The 20,554-nt window shown below is 40.8% G+C and overlaps 1 protein-coding gene across 10 annotated transcripts in view; it reads right to left on the bottom strand.

Annotated features, from left to right (window-relative positions):
• The window catches only part of Csnk1g1 (casein kinase 1 gamma 1), a 131,264-nt gene that overhangs the window by 9,272 nt on the left and 101,438 nt on the right, over nucleotides 1-20,554 (bottom strand). For 6 of the 10 annotated variants that reach the window (XM_027411314.2, XM_035443779.1, XM_027411311.2 and 3 more), the window contains 3 exons: nucleotides 20,169-20,317; nucleotides 18,678-18,785; nucleotides 11,609-11,719 (listed from right to left, as the gene is read on the bottom strand). In XM_027411314.2, the coding sequence (XP_027267115.1) occupies nucleotides 11,609-11,719; nucleotides 18,678-18,785; nucleotides 20,169-20,317 (368 nt within the window). Of the gene's footprint in view, nucleotides 1-919; nucleotides 1,164-10,520; nucleotides 10,570-11,608; nucleotides 11,720-18,677; nucleotides 18,786-20,168; nucleotides 20,318-20,554 lie in introns of those variants that run through there. The other 4 variants (XM_035443782.1, XM_035443781.1, XM_035443780.1 and 1 more) reach the window with 4 other exon arrangements.

Here is a 20,554-nt window from a genome sequence, read left to right as displayed (position 1 = left end):
GAAAACAAAGCAAAACAAAAACAAAACAACAAACAAGCTGGGAGGTGGTGGTGCTCGCCAGCACTCGGCAGGCAGGCAGAGGCAGGCGGATCTCTGTGAGTTCGAGGCCAGCCTGGTCTACAGAGTGAGTTCTAAGACAGCCAGAGCTACACAGAGAAACCTTGTCTCAAAACAAACAAGCAAACAAACACAGTGTGTATGTGGAGGTTGGAGGATAACTCACAGGATGTGGCTCTCTCCTTCTACTGTGTGTTTCTTGGTTGTTGAACTCATGTCATCAGGCTTGGTGTGAAGTGCATTTCCCTACTGTTTCATCTTGCTGTCCCCCAGCCCCAATTATTCTCTTTTAATGACTTAACCAAGGGTTCAGTTAGCATCTGTGGGCGTTTATGGCTTCCACCTGTGTCTGTTCACAGATTCTTTCATTTTTCAAAAATGTGTACAGTTTTTATTAAAAAAAAAAAAAAAGTAATTGAGCCGGGCAGTGGATGGCCCATGCCTTTGATCCCAGACCTCGGGAGGTAGAGGCAAGCGGATCTCGGTGAGTTTGAGGCCAGCCTGGTCTACAAAGCAAGTTCTAGGACAGTCAAAGCTGTCTTGAAAAACAAACAAAACATTCTGTATGCTAACTTATAAAGGTTAACTCATTTGCTCCCTTGACCATGGGGGGGGGGGTAAAAAATTCTACCACTCTCAGTTTATTATACTACATAATTATAAACTTTGGGTAATGGTGATTTAAAAAATAAATTCTCAAAAAGAAACCAAGAATGGGCACCAGAAACCATAAATAATCACACTTTCCTTCAGAAATTTCTTCATGGCTTTGATCACTGGTTTGAAGTTACTCAAACAAGACTGTTACACCCTCTCTGTTGAGAAGGAAGACGGTAAGGACAAATTTCCCTTGAAAAACCAGTCTTATTTCAATGACTTTTATTTCAGGTTCACTGTCATCCCACTTCTCACTGATGGTCCCAGAACTGTAAATGATGGCTCTCATTCCTGTCATCTGGTTCATGTGGACCCGATCAGGCTTGTCTTGCTTGTACAGTTGCTTCTGCCACCTGGTTTCATTTCCAGCACATGATTCCTGCTTATGTGGGTGCTGGGGAGTGGGAAAAGGGACCCCGCACAAACCAGTCTGCTGTTAAAGATCTTGGCTGAAACATGGGAGAGAACCACAAAATAGGATAAATGGTTCAGATAGCTTATGGTATTGGGTAATAACTTCATCTATTTGAGACTGTTCTTACAGACTGATGTGAGGATAGCATAAGGAATGGATGGGGGATTCCTTGTATATAATATTGGAGGAAGTAGGAAATAGTAAGAACTGAGTTCTAAAATTAGGTGGTAGGGGCTGGAGAGATGGCTTAGCAGTTAAGAGCACTGGTTGTTCTTCCAGAGGACCCAGTTCAACTCCCAGCACCCACACAGCAGCTCACAGATGTCTGTACCTCCAGTTCCAGGGGGGTCCAACACCTCCCAAACAGAAGTGCATACAGGCAAAACAATAATGCACATAAAATAAACAAATCTTTAAAAAATTAGGTAGCCATGGGTTTGAACTCTAACTGTATTGGCTGTGGGTGCCTGGACAAGATCTTCAATCTTTCTGTACCCAGTTTCCTAGTCTGTAAAATTTATTCTAATGGAGTCACCATGCAGAGAAGCCACAGGAAGTGTTCAGCCCAGAGCCATAAGACATAGTAATGGCTCAAAATATTCATCTAAGCTGGGTGTGGCAACACATGCCTTTAATCTCAACACTCAGGAGGCAGAAGCAGGCAGATCTCTGTGAGGTCGAGGTCAACCTGGTCTCCAGAGTGAATTCCAGGATGGCCACAGCTACACAGAGAAATTCTGTCTCAAAAAACAAAACAAAATAAGACTCATCTTACTGATACTCTTATTTTCCTCAAGCTATGGGGTACATACTAGTAGGTAATTTTACAAAATTTTCTAAACAATCATAAAAAGAAAAGGAGGAAATGTTTACTGCCTTTGAGGCAGACAGTGAAAACTTGAAAACTGCCTACTAGTAATGTATAACCACCAATATTTCTACAAAAGAATAACTACTCCACCCCCCAGCTTATTTTGGACAAGGGTCTCATAATGTAGCTCTGGTCTGGTGCACTCTGTATTGCCTAGGCTATATAAACTCATGGTACTATATAAAGCCATGACACTGCTCCTGCCTCAGCTTCCACAGAGGTAGGATTACAACAGGTCTAGAATATCATGTCTGGCTTTTTTCTTGTCAATAAGACATGAGTGAGAAAAATTACAATAATGATATATGGTTAATGAAAAAAAAAAAAAGAACCCCACAACATTAAATTTGGACTTACCTGAGGAAGACTCAAATTTCTGCTAGTGATCAAATTTAGTATCTCTGATTAGTGGACAGCCTAACATTACACATATTACACAAAACAGTATTTTCCCTTCTCTGCAAACAGGTTTCTTCTGAATCTAATCACAACTTCAAAAATTAGAAGATAAAAAATTTTTTTTTTAAAAAAAAGCTGGGTGGTGGTGGCACTCGCCTTTAATCCTAACACTTGGGAGACAGAGGCAGGTGGATCTCTGTGAGTTTGAGGCCAGCCTGGTCTACAAGAGCTAGTTCCAGGATAGCTTCCAAAGCCACAGAGAAACCCTGTCTTGAAAACGAAAAACCAAACAAACAAAAAAGATATTATGACCCTATTGATTGTCTTGGAGAAGGCAATGGAGTTACTGCTTATATGAAAGAATGTATTTGTTCTTAGGAGACGTAGGTGGAAGTGTGTGGGGCTAAGATAAACTGTTTTTTTGGTTTTTTTTTTTTTTTTTTTTTTTTTTTTTGAGACAGAGTTTCTCTGTAGCTTTGGAGGCTGTCCTGGAACAAGCTCTTGTAGACCAGGCTGAACTCACAGAGATCCACTTGCCTCTGCCTCCTGAGTGCTGGGATTATGGGCACGTGCCACCAACACCTGGCTAACTGTAACTTTCAAACTGTCGGTAAAGCAAACACACATAAACACAGGAACATATGAATTGCAAATATGCAAAGTTAAAGTAAATATGGCAGAATCCTAACAATTTCTTAATGGAGGTAAAGGATAGTCCCAACTTTTCTGTAGATTTGAAAATTTCAAATCAGAAGTTGGGGGAAGCCCAGCACATAAAAATGGCTGAGAAGGTTAAATGATGCGAACCACATCTTGCTGCCTTCCTCAGTTTCTCTGGGATTCCTGTGGGTGTATTTTCTAGCACACACAAACTGTTAACACTGGTAAGTGACTTATTCTATGACCACAATGGTTATACATGGAAGTAGTGACCTGAAAGTTTACATTTATTTATTTATTTATTTATTTGCAGAATTGGGGAGTAAATAAAAGGCTATGTGTATTCCAGGAAAGCACTGTAGCTGAATTATATCCCCAGCCCTGAATCACTGTTATTTACAATGTATAGAGTGTTCTGCCTGCACACCAGAAGAGGGCACCAGATCTTAATATAGATGGTTTTGAGCCACCATGTGATTGCTGGGAATCGAACTCAGGAGCTCTGGAAGAACAGCCAGTGCTCTTAACCTCTGAGCCATCTCTCCAATCCAAACCACAGATTCTTAATGAACAATTAAGGAATTAGACAAAATGTCATGTAAGATGTCTTGGCTAAAAGCCACGTGTAGGGGCACATACCTATAATGTTAGCATTCAAGTATCTGAGGCAGGAGAATTGGAAGTATGCAGCCGGCATGAGTTGCAGGGGGAATTCAAGGTTACCCTAGCATACTTACCTATGTATCTCTTCAATTCTACTAACATGAATCACTAGTAAGGCACTCCAGAGACTTACCTGTGATTCTGGGTCATGGTAAAGTCTTATACTTTATAATAATTTCTCCTCCCTATAAATTGCTACTAAGCCTGCAAGCAGTGTCCTTAGGCAATCTAAGGAAGAGGTTATTTTCAATTTATAATTTTTTTTATCTGTATTGGAAATTTCATAATTTCAAACAAATCAGGCACAAAAGGAACATTATTCCCCTTCCTACCCTTACACCTATCTGTATCTAAAACATGTCTGAAGCACATGGTAGTACTCTGTAACCCTAGCACTCTGGATGAAGAGGCAGAATGACTGAGTAGAGACTACCATGGGCTACATAGTGAGAAAAGTAAAACCAAAAAATAAAATAAAAGAACCTTAAAGAAAATCTTAAATAACATGTCTGGGCCCTTGCTCAGTTGGTAGAGCACTTGTGTAGAGGCATAAAGCCCCGGATTTGGTTCCTGGTACAACATAAAAACAGGTATGGTGGCACATACCTATAATTCTGGCACTCAGGAGATAGAGGGAGAAGAATCTTAAGTTCAAGGTCATCATGGGTTACATAGCAAGTTTGAGACCAGACTGACCCTGTCTCAAAATATAAAAATCTGAGAGTTAATAGGTATTAGGTCAAACATTTACAGCCTGAACCTACTTCAAGTTTGCAGGAGAGTTTTTTTTTTTTTTTTTTTTTTTTAAGTTATTAGACTCCTACCTGGATGTACAACAGGATAAATACTATTTTGATAGGGCTGTATTATAAATCTAACTCCACTATTGACATTCTCTATATACATGTACAGGGCCAATAACTTTTCATATTACCTACCATATGTTATATGGTAGTTAACTATGATACCCACTAAAGAGATCTGAAGCACCATAAAGAACTTTACAGATGTAACGAACTACCGGCTTTTCTCTTTTTTAAGATGGGGTCTTGTTAGGATGTTCAGGCTGCCCTCAAATTCCCAAGCTCAACTGTTCTTCCTGCCTCAACCTTCTGACTAGCTGAGACTACAGGTACTTTCCAAGACACCTGGCTCAAATTACTATTTTTTGGAGGGAAGGGCGCAGTTCAAGATAGGTTCTTACTATATAGTCCTGGCTGTCCTGGAACTCACTGTGTAGACCAGGCTGGCCTCAAACTCAAAGATCCGCCTGCTCTGCCTACTGGGTGCTGGAACTAAAGGTGTGCACCACCACACCCAAACTGAAAAGTATCTTGTCTCCCGAATTTAGGCCTTTAAGGCAAAAGATATGTGGAAACACTAGAAAGATGGGAGCCAGGGTCTTGCCCATTAAATGGGTTAGAACGAGAGTGTCCACACGTCATCAGAACAAATGCTCTTCATCTTGGCAATTTACATTCCATCCAAGACAGACGGTGCTGCAGGTTTTCCAGGTGAATCACGATTTCACCAAGTGCCTCTGCAGAGTTAAAGAATTCAGACACATATCTAGACATGGCAGTGCACTTCTGTAACTCCAGCTTTGCTCAGAAGGCTGAGGCTGGATGACTGCAATCTGAAGGCTAGTGTGGAATACACAGGGAGATCCTACTTTGAAAAAAAAAAGGGGGGGGGGGACAAGCCAGGCTGAGTGGTGAATGCCTTTATTACTAGCACTAGGGAGGCAGAGGTAGTGGATAGGAGAGAGCAGAACTTGTGAATTTCAAGACAGAGTGGTCTACCTAGTGAAATCCTGTCTCCAAAAGAAAACAAAACAAACAAAAAGGAGAACAATAACAACACAACACACACACACACACACACACACGTACATCTGTTGTGGTAGAAATACTACTGCTTTTCAAGAAGCATAGTCTTTACCAAGTATGGTAGCACATGCTTGTAATCATTTAATTCAAGATGTAGAGGCAGGAAGATTAATAGTTCAGTTAGTCTCGGCTGCATAGTAAGTTCAAGGCCAGCCAGGACTTGAGCTACTGTCTCAAAAACTCAACTTTGCCTGGAGAGATAGGGCAGTGGTTAAGAGCACTTGTTGCTCCCTGCAGGGACCCAATTTCAGTTCCCAGCACCTACCCATATCAAACAGCTCACAACTGCATTTAACTCTAGTTCCAGGGGATCTTGTGCTCTTTTCTGTCCTGTTCAGATACCTGAACATGTGATACACATATACATGCAAACAAATTTAAAAAAAAAAATAAAAAAGTTAAAGTTAAAAACAAAATTGCTTTATATATTTTCATATGTTAATGGTTGAGTCAATAATTCTACCAAAAGTTGCACGTATTATTATTATTTACTGCAGTACTAGCATGTATACAACTTTGGGTATAGACAAGTAGACTATATTAAGCTATACATCTATGTCTGTCATTTTCTTGAATAGCTTATTTAGCAATATTATAACATATCATAGTATCCTAGATTCTCATCATTTTGCTGAAATAGCCTCCCAAACTCCTGACTACCAGTTTGGTGAAAGATGCCCTTCTGTATTGGCAGCTGGGGTCACCTAGAGAGTCTCCTAACTCTAGATTATCCCGGCAAGTCTCTTTGTTTCCTTTTTGGTGTAGGATCTCTTGTCCCCTAGATCCAATATATGCTTCCTTCTTGTCATCAGACTCTTGATAACAAATATCCAGTGTAAAATTCATATGAAATAATTCATGAAGCATAGAAATTTCAAGGTGATTAAAAAAATAGGGTCCTGAAAATTATTATTATTATTATTATTATTATTATTATTATTATTGGTTTTTCAAGACAGGGTTTCTCTGTGGCTTTGGAGGCTGTCCTGGAACTCACTTTGTAGACCAGGTTGGCCTCGAACTCGAGATCCCGACTGCCTCTGCCTCCCAAGTGCTGGGATTGAAGGTGTGTGCCACCACCGCTCGGCCCTGGAAATTATCTTAAAGAAGCCCATACTCATTCTTTGGTTGTCTTATTTTCCTTCTAAGGATCTCTTTTTCGATTAAGAAATGTTATTTTACATATTTATTCCAAATGGGGGTGAGGAACATACCTGCCACTGCATACATGTGAAAGTCTGAAGACACAACCTTCAGGAGTTAGTTCTCTCCTTCCGTCATTGGGTCCCAGGGATTGAACTCAAGTCATCAAGGCTTAGTTGTCCCTTTACCTGGTGAGCTATCTTGCTGTCTCAAGGATACTGATTTTTCTTTTAACTTTTTTTAAAGAATGTATTTATTTATTATATATACAACATTCTGCTTCCATATATATCTGCACACCAGAAGAGGGCACCACATCTCATTGTAGATGGTTGTGAGCCACCATGTGGTTGCTGGGAATTGAACTCATGACCTCTGGAAGAGCAGTCGGTGCTCTTAACCTCTGAGCCATCTCTCCAGCCCCCATTCTTTTAATTTTTTTAAGACAGCGTTTTTCTGTGTAGCTCTGTCAGTACTGGAGCTCACTCTGTAGATCAGGCAGGCCTCGAACTCACAGAGATCCACTTGCCTTTGCCTTCTGAGTGCTGGGATTAAAGGCATGTATTACCACTGCCCGGACTGCTTTGCTTTCTTAATTTTATATTCCAAATCTATTTGGGTTTTATTTTATTTTATTTTATTTGGAGACAGGGTTTCTCTGGGGCTTTGAAGGCTATCCTGGAACTAGCTCTTATAGACCAGGCTGGTCTCGAACTCAAATTATTTTAATGTTTAAGGGCTTTCTAAAATGCTATTTTATTAATTTATGTGTATGGGTGCTTCACTTGCATATACATGCATTGTGAACCCTGTATGTTCAGTGTCCAAGGAGGTCAGAAGAGCTCATTAGATTCTCTTGAACTGGAGATACAAACAGCTGTGAGCTGTCATGTTGGTGTTGGGATTTGAACCTGAGTCCTCCAGAGTAGTAGGCAATGCTCTTCTGAGTCATTTCTCTCTTTAAAAGATGGCTCTTTTTAATTGGTTTTTGTTTTTCAAGACAGGCTGTCTGTGTAACCCTGGCTATCCTGGAACTCACTTTGTAGCCCAGGTTGGCCTCGACTCACTGAGATCTGCCTGCTTCTACCTCCCTAGTGCTGAGATAAAGTGTGCCACCACCACCTGGCAAAGACTGCCTTTTTGAAAACACTGCTGCTGTAGTTCATTTGCTTTGGTTTCTTTCTTATTAAAGTTTCCTCAGAAGCATGATAACCCTTAATTATCTGCTCATATTAGAAGTGATGGATGCTTAAGTCTCTACCCCTCCCTGGGGATTAACAGGCAGTGAGTGATTACTGTGAGAAGGAAGGGGCATTTCTCTCAGTGTTGTAGGCACCAGTAAGTTGTCTATGCTCCTGTAAAAATTGGAATTAAACTCATTGGCATGTGTTTGTACACACACACACACACACACACACACACACACACACACACACACACTGCAAAGTGAGAGGGAAAAAGAGGGTAATGGGTGATAATGTATGAAAATGATACAATGAAGCCAATTCTATATAATCTGTGCTAATAAAACTTTTAAACAAGATTTATTTTTTATTTTTAATTATATGTGTGTATGTCCAGTATAGGTGTGACAGTTAATTTTTTGTCAACCCAACACAAGGGCCATCTGGGAAGAGCCTCCACTTGATTGGTGATTGCTGTGGGAAGGCCCAGGCCACAGTAGGCAGGTGGTCCTGGGTTGTATAAAAAAGTAGGCTGAGCAAGCCAGTCAATACACAGTGTTTTTTAACGGTCTCTGCTTTAATTCCTGCCTCCCTCAGTGACTGCAAGCTGAAAGAAGAAATAAACCCTTTCTTCCCCAAGTTTCAGGTCATGGTGTTTATCAAAGAAAGAAAACTAGGACAATGGGTATGTGTTTATGAGTGAGGGGCCCAGGGAGACCAGAATAAGGTGTGACATCCCCTGAGTTGGAGTTAGCTGCCTGATGTACTTGGAACTGAATGAACTTAGGTCCCTCTGCAAGAGCATCTTGTGCATCGTGCATCTAAGTGCCGAGCCACCTCTCCGAGCCCCTAATAAAAACTGCACATCAACTACTGATTACTCTGGATTGTATTTCAGGATGACTTGGCTATGAGTAAATGCTATTAGTACCCTTCAATTTTCTTTCTGGAAGGTTGTATTTTCCAGAGTATATTCTTTTACTTCTTGCCTGGAATGTCCAGACTAGCTATTGGTTTTCTAAAGCAGCCAAGCAGTCAGTAAGGATACTATTTACCTACTCTCCCTGTTAAGCACTACACCTTGCTACAAGAGTACCCTACATCCCTTAGTCTAGAGACTCAAAACAAAAACAAACAAAATCTTAGTTTCTGCTTTAATTTGTTTTTATAGCAGACATATTAATTTCATTTTGAATATGATATGTAAATATCCTCAACTTCCAGGAAGGGAACTGTATAACTCCCCAAGGAATTTCTCTGTGGCATTGGCTGATACATAAATTGTTAGCACATGGTTCATTTGGTAATTCTGAAGAGGGAAGTACATCTACTTTTCTACCACGAGAGATCTGTGTACTTCTGGGTAATTCATTTTGTGTTGTGTTGTTATTTCACTGCTTTCTTTTTTTTTTTGTTTATTGTTGTTGTTTTGAGACAGAGTTTCTTTGTGTCCTGGAACTTGCTCTGTAGACCAGGCTGGCCTTGAACTCACAGAAATCTGCTTGCCTCTGCCTCCAGTGCTGGTCTGGGATTAAAGGAGTGTACCACCACTGCCTGGCTTTGTGTGTATGTGTGTGCTTCTCTTTAATTCGAAGTTATTTTGTCATGTTTTTCTTTCAGCAAAATTACACCTTGTTCTCAAGCAAAACTACCATTTTTTTCCTTTGTATTTCTCTTCCTTAAAATTTTTTATATGTATTGTCATTTTGCTTGCATTGTATGTCTGTGCACTACATGTGAACCTGATGCTCTGTTCAGAGGGTGTTAGATCCTCTGAAACTGGAGTAACAGATGATTGTGAATTTCAATGTGGGTACTGGAAACCAAACCTGGGTCATTTAAAAGCAAGAGTAACAAGTGCCCTTAACTGCTGAGCAGCCTCTCCAGCTTTGCCACTGAGTTTTTCATTTCAATATTAGCTACTCAGTATTTCCAGGTGTGAAACATCAGAGATGAACAAGAAATCAACTAGCTGTATGTCACTGGCTGTCCTGTCTTCACCCACAACCACCTGAGGTTCTGCCTGATGTTGCCCCTGAAACAAGATGAGGCCTGTGCTGGAGGGTGGGAGGTGGGTGTAGGAGGACACAAAGTCAGATGGGATGGAGTGACTCCTACTCCCCCTCTCCAAATAAAGATTCGGTCTCTGGTGAAGGAAGGAGAAAACATGTAGGGATCCTGCTAACACCCCTCAACTTAAAGAAGGCCAATTCTTGAGCCTTTTGGGAAATTCCAGGATGAATAGAGGAAAATTAAACTTTCTAGGACTCCTGTTATTTAAGCTATATTTCAACTTCCAACATTTTGTTGCTGTTTTTGTTTTTCCTACATAGACTGATACCTCTAAACAATTCTTTTTATTCTTTTTCTTTTCTTTTTCCTTTCTCTTCTTTTTGAGACAAGGTCTCTCTATGTAACCTTGGCTGGCTTGAATACACTATGCAGGCCAGGATGGCCTTGACTACAGAGATCCACCTGCCTCTCCCTTGAATGCTGGAACTGAAGGCCTGCACCACCATGCCAAGTTTAAAAAGATTTCTTTATCACTGTTTCAGTCAAAGAGAAAAGCAAATCTGTTTTACCTTCATGTTTCTATGAAGTACTTTATAGGGCTAAAGGTGTCTTAACTTCCTATGAATAAAAAGATCGTTCAGTAAGTCATTGCTTTATTTTCTTTCTTTATCTCCCTCCCTCCCTCCCTCCCCCATTCCTCCCTCCCTCCTCCCTCCCTCCCTTCCTTCCTTCCTTCCTTCCTTCCTCCCTCCCACCCTTCCTTCCTTCTTTGGTTTTTTGAGACTGGGTTTCTCTGTAGCTTTGGAGCCTTCCTGGAACTCACTCTGTAGACCAGGTTGGCCTCAAACTCACAGAGATCCGCCTGTCTCTACCTCCCGAGTGCTGGTATTAGAGGTGTGTGCCACCACTGCCCGGCTTCAGTGAGTCATTTTCTTTAAAAAAGCATATTCTAGAAGATGAGGCCTATTAATGTTTATTTACATGCAGGAAGTTCATTTCTATACATCAACTAGGTCATCAGTATGACAAAAATATTCAACTGAAATTTTTTCCTGGTTGGGATTTTAAAAGTTGTACACAAGGAAAGTGAAGAGATAGAAGATATACCTGGCCCCAAACAGAGAAGAAAACCTCAGGCTAGCCCAAACAAAAACAGAAATAATTTCCAAGACCAAATTTATTCCAGAGAGAAAATAGGAAACATCTCAACTTCTTGAATATTTGCTCAGGAAATCCCCCAATCAATACTGCCAGGCTAATAGGTGCTAAATCATCTGTCATCATGCAGTGAGTTACACATGCATACCTCTAGTACTGGAAAGCTACAATTTTAAGTTTCAGGACTTTACAATTCAGATACTAACACACTTCTACCTGGATGGTATTTTTCAGATTACCAGTAGATCAAGATTGTAGGGTGGAGTAATTCAATACAGAAATCACAAAGATGTTTCTTAGTCAATAACAAAAAGCAGCAATTATCTCAAAAAATGACTTTACCAAAGTCCACATGGTTAGAAAACTGGCACAGACACAATCAGTTAAATAGAAGCAACTCACCCCTGCTGTAAGTAGCCATCTGAAAGGAACCCAAACTGCAAGAGCTAGCCAACATTCTACTAGCTAGGCTGAGAAGGACAGGGAAGACAGTAGGTACCTGTACTGAACCCCCATGGCGATCTGCGGCCAAGTGAGACGTCAGGAATGAGGTATTGGTCTGCCGGCTGGGCTGGATTTCCCACTCTCCTCGGCGCTCTGATGATGCAGTCTGCTTAGGCGTTAAGAAGCATAACAGCAAGATATGGAAGGAAAGGTAAAGCAATAGAAAGCAACAACAAAATCCAGTACATTAGTGCTCACTAGTTATTGACTATTGCAGGGTTTCTGTTTGCAGCTTGACATTAACAACTGCTGCAAAGCACTGAGAAATAGTACCGTGACTGTATTCATTTCCACTAATGAACCAACACATCAGTTGAAAGAAAACCTGTACTGAATAAAAGTAGGGAGGGAGACAACCAAAAGCTGGGCATCACCCTGCAGCTTTCACATTCATGTATTTCAGCATGAAAGTTAAGAGTGGGGAGCAAACAGTCAAACTTATAAATATATAGTTTCAATGGTTAAATAACTGAGCAGATAAAAGTTTTTATAGCAAGAACCTAGACAATGTCCTTCCCTTAAACAGGTAACCTACTACTCTCAAGATTAACCTCCATGAGACTTCCTTTTTCTTCCTTTCCTTTTCCTCCTCCATTTCTGAGTCAGGGTCTCACTCTGGTCATCCCAACAGTATGGAGTTCATAGCATTTCCTCCACTTCAGCCTATCCAGTGCTGGGATACCAGGCATAAAACACTGTATCTGTCCACAAGACACTTACTAAAGTGAACAGTGGCTAGAAATGAATGAACATAGTATTTTTCCTTAATATTTTTGATTTTTTAAAATTTTGTTTTCTATGTATGAGTGGTTTGCATACATGTGTACCATGTGCCTATGGAGATCAGAAGAGGATGTCAGATTCCCCAGAACTGGAGTTACAAATGGTTGTGAGTCACTATATGGGTGCTGAGAACTGAACCTAGGTCTTCTAAAGAGTAGTCGGTCATGTTAACCACTGAGCCAGCTCTCCAGCCCCTGGAAAAAAAATATCTTTTTCCAGGAGGCTCGATGCCAAGAACAGGTAAGCACAGCAAGACAAAAATAAAGCTTAGGATGCCTTTAGCCAATAGCATCTAATTTGGAATTAGAAACAATTTATTAATGGACATGACCTATGTGAATTACTTTCTTTTAGAAAGCAAAAGGCAGATATGTATTCAGCAAAAACATGGCCTTCAATTAAAAACCTCTTCGGACTGTTTCTATTTCTGCTGCCATTCAAGTTGTCTCCATGCCTCCTTTACCTGTTTGTTGTTTAAGACCTCATACTATTCTGTTCTTGCTTATGTGTGACTTCTCATTCTGAAGAATCTGTACTAGTTGCCTCTTGCCCTGTGCCAGATGGCTGAGGAGGTACTAATATTATGATGCACAGCTGTAATAGTTCTAAGACTCTAAAAAATGAAAAATGAGTAGTGTGAAAGGCAGTAATGAGGAATTAGTAACCAAATTTTAATTGTTGCTGATTAACAGCAGCAGCAGGGGTTGGGATGCAATATTGCTGCTCTACATGAATACTAGGGAAGGAACCTATAAATCACAGAGATGCTGGTATCTACAAATGTGTAGTCTAAAAATGGAAAGAAGGGTGAAGGAGGGCAATGAATTATAACAATGTATAATACATACATATATGAAACTTCCATGATAATGCCTATTACTTTGTATGCTAAGTTGAAAAATTAATAAGAAAGAAAAAGAGAAGCATGAGAAGGAAATAGCTTGCATATTGACTATCTCCCTCTCAGAATTTCATTGATGGAACTGTTTAAAGCTCACTGGTAAGGAACCTAAAAGACATTTCTTATAAAGCTGCATTTACTCATCATTATTAATAGACCATGAGGTCACATGGATAAGAATAGCACTCTAAGAGATTCTGGGTATATTTGCTATTATTTCCTGCGGAGATGAGAAAGTTTGATAAGGAGGTATTAACTTGCTTACTATGTAATTTCTACAAAGTGGGGTAGGGTTTTATGATGATAGTACCACAAGAGAGTTCAAACTATTATAAACATTCCTTCCCTCCCAGCCTCATGGAGTTTTGCTAAGTTGCTCAGGCCGGCCTTGAACTGGCAAACCATCATCCCACCAGCAACTTGTGTAGCTGGGATTAGAGTATACACTACCCTGATGTTTTCCTTCCAATTATTTCAGTTGATAGATATTCAGATGTTAATTTTTTCAAAATAAGGCTATGGTATATAGCACAATTATACCGTGTTGTAAACTTAGTGACATTGTCTGATGCCTAGAGATAACAGACTAAATCTGTTTTTCTAACCTTAGACTATACACAACTAATTTATGAAAGTTTAAGTAGACTAAGTTTTTCCACTATTATGTAGCATTAGTTCTACAAAATATTGTTTACTTTTGGAGACAAGATGTCATTATATAGCCCCAGGTTGGTCTCAAACTCATAACCCCCTGCTTCAGGTGTGTGTCAAAACAGTGCCCATCTTCTCAAGATTTAAAGGATTAAAGGAGAATGGAGAGATGGCTCAGCAGTCAGGAGTATGCAGTGCTCTTGCAGAGGACCTGAGATCAGTTCCCAGAACCCAATAGTGGCTCACAATTGTCTATAACTCCAGTTCCAGGGGATCCAATGACCTCATCTTAACCTCTGTGGATATCAGACACCAAGCACATACAAGGCACAAAGACATACATGCCGGCAAGAAACACTCATGCATATCAATTAAAAAAAAAAAAAAAAAAGGGCTAGGCAGTGGTGGCATATACCTTTAATCCCAGCACTTGGGAGGCAGAGGCAGATAGGTCTCTTCAAGTACAAGGCCAGCCTGGTGTACAGAGTGAATCCCAGTATAGCCAGAGCTGCAACACAGAGAAACCCTGTCTCAAAAAAAAAAAAAAAAAAAGGAGGGGTTCTCAAAGACCTGTCCTTATTTGAGGATATATATATACCTTCAGCCCTAGCCACTGGTAAATTGCCCACTCCCCTATAAGTAACCCTAATTAAACTCAATGGCCACCAAAACAAAAGAAGATGGACACTGGAGAGATGGCTTAGTAGTTAAGAGCACTTTCTGGCTCTTCCAGAGGACCCCAGGGTTTAGTTCCTAGCACATACACCAGGAAGCTCACAACTGCCTGTAACTCCAGTTCATAGAGATCTAACACACACACACACACACACACACACACACACACACACACACACACACACAGAGTAAGTAAATCTTAAAAAAAAAAAATTGTGAGAGTAGTTAGGAGGAAGTCCAATGGGAATGGAGAGGATGGTGAACAGAAACTGTCACAAAGAAACCCATCATCATGATGTACTTCTACCTGCTGAGTTACCTCTCCAGACCCCAACCATAAAAATTGTTTCTGCATTTTTTTTTTCATCCAAGACAGACTTTCTCTGAAGCCAGTTCTGGAACTCACTCTGTAGACCAGGCTGGCCTCAAACTCACAGAGATCCACCTGCCTCTGCCTCCCTAGTGCTGGGATTAAAGGCGTGTGCCACCACTGCCCAGGCTTGCATTTGTTTTCACTCACATAAAACTGAAAAAAAGGCTTGCAATAAAAATGAAGCTCACCAGAAGCACATTTGTGATCCTTGGTTCCATCCAGAACAAAAATAAATAAAAAACAACGATTTAAAACAAAACAGCCAGGTGGTGACAACAGATGCCTTTAATCCCAGCACTTGGGAGGCTGAGACAGGTGGATCTCTGTGAGTTCGAGACCAGCCTGGTCTACAAGAGCTAGTTCCAGGACAGCCTCCAAAGCCACGGAGAAGCCCTGTTTCAAAAAACCAAACCAAACCAAACCAAACCAAACCAAACCAAACCAAACGAAAGACTCAGGTGGTGGTGACAGATGCCTTTAATCCCAGCACTTGGGAGGCAGAGGCAGGAAGATGTCTGAGTTTGAGGCCAGAATGATCTACAGAGCAGGTTCTAGGGATACACAGAGAAACCCTGTATAGAACCCTGTGTCCGTCCGTCCGTCCCCCCCCCCCCCGCCACAAAAAAAAAAAAAAAAAAAGGAAGAGAAAGAAAAGGGCTGAAATGTATATTCATTTAAACTCACATGTGTATGGATGATTGAACTGAAGCTCCTGTGCAGGCTGAGCAAGTGCTCTCTGACTGATCCAGAGGAATGGATCAATACTGAAATGGCGTGTGTTGTTTATGTTTAGAGGTATATGTGTATGTGAGTGCAAAAGCATGTACATGTATATGTGAATGTGGCGGCTAGAGGACAACCTTGAGGTCATGCTCCTCAGGAGTCAGCCACCCTGCTTTTTGAGACACGGTCTCTCATTGGGATCTGGAGCTTGACAATTTTACCAGGCTGGCAGGTCAGTGAGTACCAGGGGTCCTCCTGTCTCTACCTTCCATGCTCTGGGACTGTATGCTCAGGCCACCAAGAATAGCTCTGGATCAAAATAAAGTTCAGCGATTGAACTCAGGTCCTCATATTTTAATTTATTCTTAGTTTTTCCTCACACTAGTTGCCAAGTTGAAAAAAAAAAAGTTTAAAGCAAATTTCCACATTATCAGTCTTCTGGTTTTTAGCCCAAGTTCTTACTGAAGTTAAGAACCAGCCATTCTCCAGCCTAGCATTTGGGGAACTTCTATTTTTCTAGCCTTGATTCCTAAGACTCCTTTATTAGATATGTAATTGTTGCTGCTCATACTCTTTTTGCTTGGACTGTCTTGTCCATGACTACTTCTTCGAAGGGCGGCATTTCAAATGTGGCATTTTCTTTTCTCCCCATAAAATAATTTGCTATGCTCTGACTAGGGGAAATTATTTCCTTTGAATTCCAATGAGACTGGCATGGTGGCCCATGCCTTTAATCCCAGTAATCAGCAGATATCGGCGTGTTTGAGGCCAGTCTGGTTTACAGAGATCTTGTTTCAAACAAAAACAAAAACCAATTCCAAGTGGTAATACTTTTTAAAGCTTAACTGTTCTGCCTTGTATTATAGTTAACTGGTTTCATGGCTTATCTATTTGCCAGCTCTTTGGAAATAAGAGCTCCCTACTTATCCCTCTCTGCTTCAACCATGTGAGTCCTGGGCATTGACTGAGGTCATCAGGCTTGGCAGCAAGTGCCTATACCTGCCAATCTGTAGCACAGACCCTATACAACATGAAAGTGGGGGCTGGAGAGATGGCTCAGCAGTTAAGAGCACTGGCTGCTCTTCCAGAGGACCTGGGTTCAATTCCCAGCAACCACATGGTGGCTCACAACCACCTCTAATGAGATCTGGTATCCTCTTCTGGCCTGCAAGCATACATGCAGGCAGAGCACTGTATATATAATAAATAATTTTAAAAAACAAAAAACCAACAACAACATGAAAGTGGGGAAGAGTAATGAGACTAGGTCAACCCTGTATTGAAAACCACCCCAACACCCAAAAAGGGCAGAGACATAATGATTATGGCTTCACTTTTATCTCTTTCTCTTTCTGCACATTCTTTTTCTTTTTTGGCTTTTCAAGACAAGGTTTCTCTGTGTAACAACCCTGGCTGTCCTGAAACTCACTCTGTAGACCAGGATGGCTTCCAACTCAAATCCACCTGCCTCTGTCTCCTGAGTGCTGAGACTAAAGGAATGCACCACCACTGCCTGGGCCTATACCACCCTGCCTCCTCCTTTTCTTCTTTTTGGTTTTTCAAGACAGTGTTTCTCTGAGTAGCTTTGGAGCTTTTCCCAGAACTCAACTCTGTAGACTAGGCTGGCCTTAAACTCACAGAGATCCGCCTGTCTCTGCCTGCCAAGTGCTGGGATTAAAGGCGTGCACCACTACCACCTGGCCCTATACATTCTTTTTAAATGTCTTTAATTGTAAAACTGGAACTTCATTAGAAAATGTTTTAGAAAAATATCACTTAGAATTCTATTTCCAATATTACTTCTGTTAATGTTTTGTATTATTGCATCTGATTGATTTTGTTCACTTTCCCTTCCTTTGAGAGATAATTGTGAAGATTTATTTATCTACTTACTTTTTGAGATAACAATATTACTAAACAGCTCACACTGGCCTCTACTTGTAGCAACCTTACTGTTTCCAACTTAAAAGAATTGGAATTAAAAGACATGACTGATCACACTGAGCTCTAAACATAGATGAATCTTTCTTCCTTTATTTTATGGCTGTGTCAGACCCTGAACCCATGCCAGAGCCTTGTATGTGTCAGGCAAAAACTCTATCCCTGAACTATATCTTTAAGGCATCTTACACAACTTTCAAATCAACCTGGGTATGATTGCAACTGTTCAGGTTGCAGTTTATACTAGGTCAGCTGAAAAGCCAAATCATTGCCCTTATAAGCAAACAGAGACTACAACTGGCTTAAGCTCTAGAGTCACCTGTAGAGAGGAGCCTAAGTACACCATGTGCTATATCTGCATGTCCAGCAGTCTTTGGGGCCTTAGATCCAAACTCACAGGCAGCTTTGAGGTCTCCTAAAAACCAGACTATTCCTTCAAGCCCAGACTCTTTTTTTTTTCTTTTTCTTTTTTGGAGACACAGTCTCATTATCAAGCCCTGGCTGGCCTGGAGCTCCCTATATAGACCAAGTTGGCCTGAAACTCACAGAGATCTGTCTGCTTCTACCTAATGCTGAGATTAAAGGCCTGTGACATCATACCTGGTGGTCAGGTCCTGAATCTTTAGCGTATATGTCTCATCTCAATGTATTTACATTTTCTCTGACAGTTGCTCTAATGTGATACTAAACTAGCTATTTTCCTTAACTCCACATAACACTAACATAGAGAAGAGGGAGAATCTGTTTTTTTTTTTTTTTTGACTTTTTAAAAAATTTTATTTATTATGTATACAAAATTCTGCTTCCATGTATATCTGCACACCAGAAGAGGGCACCAGATCTCATAAAGGATGATTGTGAACAACCATGTGGTTGCTGGGAATTGAACTCAGGACCTCTGGAAGAGCAGCCGGTGCTCGTAACCTCTGAGCCATCTCTCCAGCCCCGAGAAGCTGGGTTTTTAACAGTAGTTATAAAGAAGGGGAATGATTAAGACGACTAAAACCTAACACATACCTGATTTCGAAGAGGCTGTTGTTGTGATGGCCGATCCCTGTGTGTGTGGCTTTCTCGAGTTATTGCAGATGCACCAGAATCTACATGAACTGCTCCTACTGGAGTAGGCTAGAAAAATGAAGTAAATTTCAAATGGGTAACCTGGTGTGGTGACATACACCTTCAATCCCAGCACTTGAGAAGCAGAGTTAGGTGGATCTCTGTGAGTCTGAGGCTAGCTGGTCTATTGTGAGTTCCAGGACAGTTAAAGCTACACATAAGACCCTGTCTCAAAAACCACCAAATGGGGAAAACAAGTTTAATATAATAGCTATGTAAAGGGCAGCAGCATGTAATTCTTATAGAGTAGGAATCAATCTTTTTCTTTGGTTTTTCAAGACAGAGTTTCTCTGTGTAGCTTTGGAGCCTGTCTTGGCACTCCCTCTGTAGACCAGGCTGGCCTCGAACTCACATAGATCGATTGCCTTTGCCTTCCAAGTGCTGGGATTAAAGGTGTGGGCCACCATCACCTGGCTCTTTTTCTTTTCTTAAAAAAAAAAAAAATATTTTTATGTACATAGGTGTTTAGCTTGCATGTATGTCTGTGCACCACAGGCTTGCAGTGCCTAAGGAGGTCAGAAGAGGGTGCTGGATTCCCTGGAACTGGAGTTACTATAGATAGTTGTGAGCTGCCCTGTGGGTGCTGGGAATTGAACCCAGGTCATCTGGAAGAGTAGCCAGTGCTCTTAACTGCTAAGCCATCTTTCCACTCCCCTTCCACTCCCTGTTTTTCTTTCAAATCATCTTGTTTTCCCACATTTGGTCATTTGCAGAAGGGAAGGTAGTCTGGTCTTCAACAATCCATTGAAGAGCAGGCTACCCTAGAAAGTAGAACAACTGTTTAGCAGCATTATCTGTTAGCACAGTCTCTGAGGATGTGGACTCTGGTCAGAACTAGTAAATCCAAGTTTCAAAAGGTGTTGGATTCTACTTCTACAGAAGTCAAATTCCTCTATAGCACAGACAGAACTAAATTGTGAGTCAGTTAAAAGAAATGTGTAAAATATTGGCTTAAATTATAGTATCTCAGGATATACATTATAATCGTTGAGAATTTGCTTTATTTTATGTGTGTGCTTGCTTAAATATGTGTATGAACATCACATGTGTGCCTGGTGCCCAGAGCAGAAGAAGGCAAGGCACTGGATCCCCTTGAACTGAAGTTATAGATGGTTGTCAGGCACCATGTAGATTCTGGGAACTGAACTTGGGTCCTCTGTAAGAACAGCAAGTGCTCTTACTTGCTGAACTATCTCTTCAGGCCCCACAAGTCATAATCCAAAAACATATACTTCATTGGTCTAATGACACTGCCCTTGAACTCACTTTGTAGACCAGGCTGGTCTTGAACTCACTGAGATCCACCTCCTCTGCCTCCCAAGTGCTGGGATTAAAGGCATGCGTCACCACTGCCCAGCAAAAATAAATAAATAAAATTAAAAGGGTACTTACAATAGGCCTTCCAACCCAATCATAGGCATAGTCAAAGGTGTAGCCTTTCCGTTCAAACAGATCTGTGAAGAGGGTCCGTAAATACTCATAATCAGGTTTTTCAAAGAAGTCTAATCGCCTAACATATCGAAGGTAGGTTGCCATCTCCTCTGTTAAGGAAAAGGTAAAAAGCCATGCCTGTTAGCTGAATGCTTCCCCAGAGGTTAAGCTCCAAGCTACACAAAGATATCTGTACAGATAACTTGACATTAATTTTTCTTTATGGACCAAATAAAAGTGATACTTTCCTTGGGCTGAATAATAATAAAAAGAAATGTAAATGATCTAGCCAACACTAGTATTTATAGATACTGTGACATTACCTACTGCAAAGTGTCAGTCACACT

The sequence above is a fragment of the Cricetulus griseus genome, chromosome 4 (assembly GCF_003668045.3).
Source record: "Cricetulus griseus strain 17A/GY chromosome 4, alternate assembly CriGri-PICRH-1.0, whole genome shotgun sequence".
In the NCBI taxonomy this organism is placed as follows: domain Eukaryota; kingdom Metazoa; phylum Chordata; class Mammalia; order Rodentia; family Cricetidae; genus Cricetulus; species Cricetulus griseus.
The sequence above is the reverse complement of the archived record's forward strand: the minus strand, read 5'-3'. Positions and strand labels throughout refer to the sequence as shown.